The sequence below is a fragment of the Micropterus dolomieu genome, linkage group LG08, assembly GCF_021292245.1.
Source record: "Micropterus dolomieu isolate WLL.071019.BEF.003 ecotype Adirondacks linkage group LG08, ASM2129224v1, whole genome shotgun sequence".
Lineage (NCBI taxonomy): Eukaryota > Metazoa > Chordata > Actinopteri > Centrarchiformes > Centrarchidae > Micropterus > Micropterus dolomieu.
Genome location: NC_060157.1, coordinates 8,418,803 through 8,426,024, shown reverse-complemented (window position 1 = coordinate 8,426,024; position 7,222 = coordinate 8,418,803). Strand labels below are relative to the sequence as shown.

The 7,222-nt window shown below is 38.8% G+C and overlaps 1 protein-coding gene across 2 annotated transcripts; it reads left to right on the top strand.

Annotated features, from left to right (window-relative positions):
- Positions 1–1,189: 1,189 nt before the first annotated feature.
- Positions 1,190–5,032, top strand: LOC123974855 (ubiquitin-conjugating enzyme E2 variant 1-like). 2 transcript variants are annotated; one of them, XM_046055816.1, is made up of 4 exons: positions 1,190–1,343; positions 2,387–2,532; positions 3,220–3,345; positions 3,797–5,032. In XM_046055816.1, exons 1-4 carry the CDS (start codon positions 1,322–1,324, stop codon positions 3,941–3,943), a joined length of 441 nt encoding a protein of 146 aa, XP_045911772.1. In that variant the 5' UTR covers positions 1,190–1,321; the 3' UTR covers positions 3,944–5,032. The 2 variants fall into 2 exon arrangements, with proteins under 2 accessions (XP_045911772.1, XP_045911771.1); XM_046055815.1 differs by having other exon boundaries at positions 1,203–1,349.
- The last annotated feature ends 2,190 nt before the right edge of the window (positions 5,033–7,222 follow it).

The following is a 7,222-nucleotide window of genomic DNA, read 5'->3' as shown; positions in this document are numbered from 1 at the left end:
TTGCTTGTGATACATTTCTTTTTTGCTTGGCTTTAGTTTAAAGATGTTGTAGCCAGGGCTTGACATTAACTTTTTTGCTCACCACCCACTGTGGCTAGTGGTTTTCCAGTTATCATCAACACAGCATTTTCACTAGCCACATTTTTGTTGTTGGGAAATTATGTTTTATATGATAAAAGTTTAGTATGATGTGTTTAAAATTTACTTGAACTAGACCACTGTACACACCCAAATCAAGACTACATGAAATGTATAACATTACAGGTCATTATAATTAGGTCTGATAAGGTTGTTTGTAAAGCTCCTATTATATGAAAACAGTCTATTAAGATAAAGACCTATAAAGAGTAGCTTCTTATTGCATAAAATAAAAGTGGTGCATGGGTGTAGCTATATAATTAGGCTATGTTCTTTAAATTGTTGCTTTCCTCTTGCTCTTCCTGCATAATATAACTTATTCTCTCTTTTAGGAGTCTTCAGTCAGAGCACAGGGTCATAGGTTTCAAGGAATACATTCAGTCATGTTGCAGTAAGAAAAGAACAGGTGTAAATAATAAAAGTGATTAAAAGGGCCATCATCAACTGGTAACACTTGTCATAAATGTGTTAAATTATTTGTCACATAAAATTGTTTACTGATTCTGAAAGTAGATGTTTAACAAAGGTCATTAGCATTTAAAGTCATCAATAGCCCGAATGTTGGTGCAACAACATTCATCCTTTGTGCATGGTTAACCATAGACTGTTCAACATCAACAACCATTGTCAATAACAGTACATTTTCTGAGACACTGACTTCCAGATAATAAAGAAAACTATGATTCATGGTAACTGAGCTTAAACGGATTCACCAGTTGGCAATGTGACTGTTTGTTTGCATGTCTCATTTAAATGTTATTAATAAAAATGTTTTCCTACTATGTCTGCTGTGAAAAATACCTATTAGTAATTAATTTACGTGTTGGAAGGCCAGTCTCTTTAAACAAGCTTTCCAGCTTGGTTTGGTTTTGCATTTTTGCAGCCTTGTCACACATTTACCACTAATGATCCACTTCTTACAGCCTGTGCTTATTTAACTGAAAGGTTGCGTATGCTTGTACTGGTTTCTTCACACACTTTGAGATGGTTTGTGGCAATACTGAACGGCTGAATCCTCGTGCAACATTTCTTTCAATTCAGCTTAGCCACACAACGTCAGTAGCTCAGACTATCAGCCAGCAGGGAACAACAAAGGAAGCGATGCTTTGCGTTTCTTCCCTACGCACGTACCGTTGGACACAATGGCAAAACTACGTGCGCGCTCCCGCTGTGTAGCGACAAGATGGCGGTCGCCGCCGGATCAGGTAAATGTACGAGAAAAATAAATCACCATCAGAAGCTGTTGTTGAATTATCGGATAAATGAATTTTCATTATGTCGCTGTCAAGCTCCATAAGGAGGTTGAATATGTGCTGTCGCAGCTGCTGTGTGAAAAGATACAAGCTAACGCAAAGGCGGAGCTTTTGTAGAGAATGAATAGGAAGCGATGCTATTAGCTAAGCTACCGTAACGTTAAGTGAAGTTAGATAGTAGAGCAGCGAGGTTCAGCATGACTGCCGATGATTAAAGTCTTTGTCATCTAATAGCCGTGGCAGTAATCTGCATAATCTAACACTGTGTAAATTGTTCGCTTTCATTTAATAACGTAATTTAGCAATGGTGTCTTACGCCGACGCTAGTGAACCCAAGCACCCGCATCGCCACCTTAACGTCCGGGTGGTGTATTAGCTTATTTTCGACATAAAATTGTTTACAGACTCTGAACGCGGATGTTTATCATACCGGGTCATTAGCGTTTTAAGTCATCAATAGATGTTGGTGCATCAACAGTGATCATTTGTGCATGGTTAATCTTAGACTGTTCACCGTCAACAATGACGATACGTTTTCTGAGACACTGACTTCCAGCTAATCGAGAAAACAAGATCAGTGCTGAGTTTCCGTGAAGGGCTCTCGAGATGCCGGTGAACTGAGCTAAAATTGCTGCACCAGCTGGCAGCGTGACTGTGTTTGTTTGCATGGCTCAGTTAACAGTGCAGCACCATCATATCTCACTGCAGAGGACAAATGATGCAGCAATGTCGAAAGACGATGCTGAGTTAGAGGGCAAGAATATCATTATCAAAAGGCTGGTGAATCTGGTCAGCTAAGGCGTTTCTTATTTTCCTGCCTGAGTGTATCTGAGTCATGCCACTACCAGCGCACACCTTTTTTAACTGCAAGTCATCGCTCTGGCAGAAGCTCATGGAAACAGATGAGCTTGGTGGTACCTAAGTCCCCCTGTCATGTTGGAAGTGTGCTTGTGTGAGCATAACCGCCTTACTTTGGTCTGTTTTTCCACAAACAGTTAAGGTTCCCCGCAATTTCCGGCTCCTGGAAGAGCTGGAGGAAGGTCAGAAAGGTGTGGGAGATGGAACAGTGAGCTGGGGTCTGGAGGATGACGAGGACATGACCTTAACACGATGGAGAGGGGTGATCCTTGGCCCTCCAAGGGTGAGCGTGCCATTTTTTTAAACACTTAAATGAGGACTGTGCATTAAGCATTAAAGTGCCCAAGCCCTTAGATTTAATCTGCGCAACATGTTCTGTCAGTGAACCAGTTAGGACCTATGTGTGATGAAAAGGAAGACAGAAGCGCTGTTTTTTGCACTAGTTGTGCACTGCTGGGAATGAACGCACCAGCTAAGTAAAGTCAATCTAAAGGCAGATGCAAAGGCGTTTAATGTGTAATGGATGATGCTACATTAGGAGTGAAAGGGAATTTGAGGCAGCAATGCAATAAAATATTGCATACTATAGGCTTATATCACATAATGACAGAAGGCAACAGGTAGCAAATCATAAAGAATAGGGTTTTTTTGGTTTTAGTTTGCTTGACTGCATTAGGAGGCTAAATTAGTACAAGTGCAGCTCAATATGCAACTGTAATGTGTGTGTATATAACTATAAGACACCTCAGTGCCTCAACCACCTTTACAGAGGACTGTGGTCATTAATGTATGTCAGAGTACAGCTGGCTCAGCCGATTTGTGCTCTCCCAGATTTTAAACCAAGAGTGTATAATGTTCCTATGAAACTGTGTAAAATGCAGTTATATTTTTAATGGTCATAACTCATTGTGTGCTGTTTGTTATTTAGTGTGCTGTCCCCTCACATCTCCCTACCTGTTTCTATCCACAGACAAGCTATGAAAACAGGATGTACAATCTGAAAGTTGAATGTGGGCCAGAATATCCAGAGTTACCACCGTTTGTCAGATTTGTGACAAAGATAAACTTGAATGGCGTGCACACCTCCAACGGTGTGGTATGTAAATCTTCTAAACCAGTTGCTCTCATTCTAGCTTGATTACCCAAATTTGTATGCCTTAGCTGTTAGCAGCCTTTTGACATAGATAATGATCTTGATCCTGCTCTTGCTGCATTGATGAATACACCTGGAAAAAGAATTTGGCTAGTGTATATTTAGCAATTATTTACATTATTTGGGATTATTTGGTAGTCCATGCATTTTAACACATTAGAGTGACATGTATCCAAAAGTTAAAGGTGCACACAATGAAAGGTGTGTTTTTTTTTATCACTACTCCTATTTCTTAACATTCTTAAAATTTTGACAGGTGAAAGCTAATGTAGGAGACACTTTCTGTTTTTTTGTAATGTAGTGTGCAACCTGTCCTACAAAAAAAAAAACAACCTACAAGGCAGGATTCAAGGTATAACATCACATCCATTCTCACTTGTTCTCTGTCCTGCAGGTTGACATGCATGCGGTGACTGCACTGGCCAAGTGGCAGAACTCCTACAGTATCCAGATGGTGCTGCTGGAGCTGCGAAGGCTCATGACGTGCAAGGAAAACATGAAGCTTCCTCAGCCACCTGAGGGCCAGATCTACACCAACTGAGCCCCTGCTACTTTTGCCTCCATCTTTTTCTCCTTTTCCTCCCCCAACTCTTCTGTTTTGCTTTCACCCCTTTATCCCCATTCTGCGCCATGTGACATTCCACCTCCTTTCGACACCTTGGCTGAGCACGCACACACAAAGCTGATGACATAAATATACAATAACAGATACATGAGAAACAAACATACACATATATCTGTATAAACACATACAGCAGAAGACATAGTATACAATAACAGATACATGCAAACACATATGCACAAACACACATATATATATGTATACACACACTTACTGAGCGTTCATGAAAGTCATTTTACGCACTGGCCCCTCCCTCTCCCATCACTGGAGCTCTGGGTGGACTTGATGTGACGAGGCAGGCGGAGTCCTCAGTCTACACCAGATGTGATCATTCGAATACTGTACATGTTACTAATCTTTTTTTATTATTATTTGTTAAAAAATGCAGATTGTACAATAACATAAATAATCTTATTGAGTGTACCTCTTGTGTGTTGCCTTTTTGTAACATTGAAAACAACCACTTAACATAAGTGCACGTAGTTGACTGAATGTGTGTTTGCTGTTAGTCTTCTTTCAAAGTATACACATCAAACCCCGTACCCAAACCACATTTAGATTGGAAAATACTGTCTTGTCATGTGGCCAGATGTCTAGTGAAATTTTTTCTTCTGTGTGTTTTGACTGCACAGAACCATTGTGTTTTCAAGCAGTCCAGTAGTAAACAGCTGTCTGCAGCTCAGCAAGGTGCCTGGAAGTGGTCACCTTAGTCACGCATGGCTTTTGTTATTCCTTCTATGTAAGAATTGTCCAAAGTGAACATTGTGTACAGTACCTATACCACTATATCTGATCTTAGTATGCATTGTAGCCTAGTATGCAAATCTACTGTAGGTCTGCAGAAGTCCCAGTTAAACCATGCTTGAAAATAGAAGTGAAATCAGCTACCTCTTGGTCCTGTGTAACGTCAGGGGAGTTATCTGACTTGTGAAACTGTCTTTGCTACTCCATGTGACAACTTGTTTTACTTTCTCCACTTCTTTCATAAATATTACTTTATGCTTTTCATGCATTTGTGTCGTCGTAGATCACTACGTGTTAGTGCTCAAGGGTTGAAGGTTTATATAGAACATTTCTACATAATGGCTTGTCTTCTGCACAGTGTTTATTTACATAACTTCCACTCTTGAATGCCCCTAACAGATTAAGCAGAAGTGCAGAAGTGTCATGGAAGAACCCACTTAAAGGCATAGTTCAACATTTTGGAAAATACGTTTTCTTGCTTTCTTTCCTAAAGTTAAATGAGAAATATGAATATTACTCTTTGTTTCTATAAATAAAATATGAAGCTAGAGCCAGCACGTGGTTAGCTTAACTTTGCATAAAGACTGGAAATAAAGAGAAACCACACTGAACATTAAACAAAATCCTTCTAACATCATTAGGGCATTGTGTCTTATTTAGTCTGTACACAGAGACTGGCCTGGCCAATAATTTATAGTTTTTCTCATAACTTTTGGGAAGCATTTTCCAAAATGTTGAACTATTCCTTAAAGATTTTGCTGCCAATTAAGGTTACTGGTTCAACAGCACAGTAAGAGACACTTTCCCACCTAAATTTAACATAGTGAACTTAACTGTACAATACCTCTAGGTTCAAGATCAGTCATCTGAATGTTTGTATGCTGTAAGAAGTGGAAAGAGGGATTTTGCTATAAAAATACGCAAAATAAATAAGAAAAATCTTAAAAGGAATTTAGTATATAACAAGATAAATGAACAAGGAAACGGACACAGGATTAGCAAATCACTTGGCGAATGTATTTTTCATTTCACTGTGGCTTAAATGCTGTCGGCCATTTTTTAAAACCCTCAGTTTTAATTGTGAAGCCTCTAGTGAGGAATGTTTGAAATGTTTTTAATAGTGGGAGAAGATCTAAGATTATGGTGCCCAAATCTTTTATCAGTGTCCCTTAATCTTGTCCCTCTGTCTCAGTTTAGGGAGTTCTCGCTCAATGAATTTAAAGACACCGTCCTCAAACTCTCATCAAGTCCCAGATTTCACCGCACTTGATTTGATATTGTTTCCAGTTGATCCATACAACCAGACCCAAGTTTTTAAACGACAGTGACATGAATCTCTTATTGATTAAATCCTTAAAAAGACAGTGTCCTTACCAAGCTCTGAAAGGTAACCAGGCTGGGTGGCACATTATGTTACAGCTATATACGTTAAAGTAAATTAAGTAAACCACCAACAGGAAATGTAACAGTGCTGTCAGATTCATCGTAGTTAAAAAATACAACAGACATGAATACAGTTCCTTTGTTTGATTGTATGCTTCAAATATCCAGGTCATAAATAGTATGGTATGGTTGTAATTTATTAATCCCAATTTTCATGAGGCGGGTATTTGTTGAAGTTCAGAATTGCAAAACTATATTATCCTAATATTGGTCAACTTTGTCCATAAACCAGAAACCCTTTAGCCCATTTCAAACTGGCAAAAAAGTAAGGTCTGACATGGCCCCTGTTCATGTCAGGGTGTTGTCTAATCTATGTTTTGTTGCCCCCTGGTAGATAATCTTTTTGCTGGGCTGCATTCCCAAGTTGAAAAGGCCTATGTGTTTTTGTACGTTGGGTCACAGACTCGGCAATGGTAGCTAAGGTGTATACATAAATATTTTGGAGACTTACAAAAACTAAAAATGTTTACTGGCTGGTATAAGAGTAAGATTTGTCAATAACGCCACATGTAATGACAGAGGAATGTATATTGAATTTAAAATGTAGTTTTTTTGGTAATTATTATTATTACAGTCCCTGCGACCCTGTACGCAGGATAAGCGGTTGACGATGGATGGATGGATGGATGGATGGATGGATATTATTACAGTATTTAAAATGTCAATGTTACTTTTACAGTGGGTGATGAGGACCTCTGCTGGTGACTGAATGAAATATAGGGAAATAAAGATGCCCTTCAGAATGTGGCAGTTTCAAAATATTAATTAGTGACATTCAGCTAAAATAATATCACTTAATTGCAAACTTTTTTAACTAGCTAACAATTCATTTGCAAAGTGCCTCGTTCTCCTGAGTGTAAGGTTCTCACACATTTGACTTTTATTCTGATGGTTTTATTTTAATTTTACTTCTGGTTCACCCTCTCCAGTAATATCAGTCAGACTGAAGAGGTTTATCTCCCTTAGTATTTTATAATTTCCTTTTTAATAATTTTATTGCCTTATGCCTGC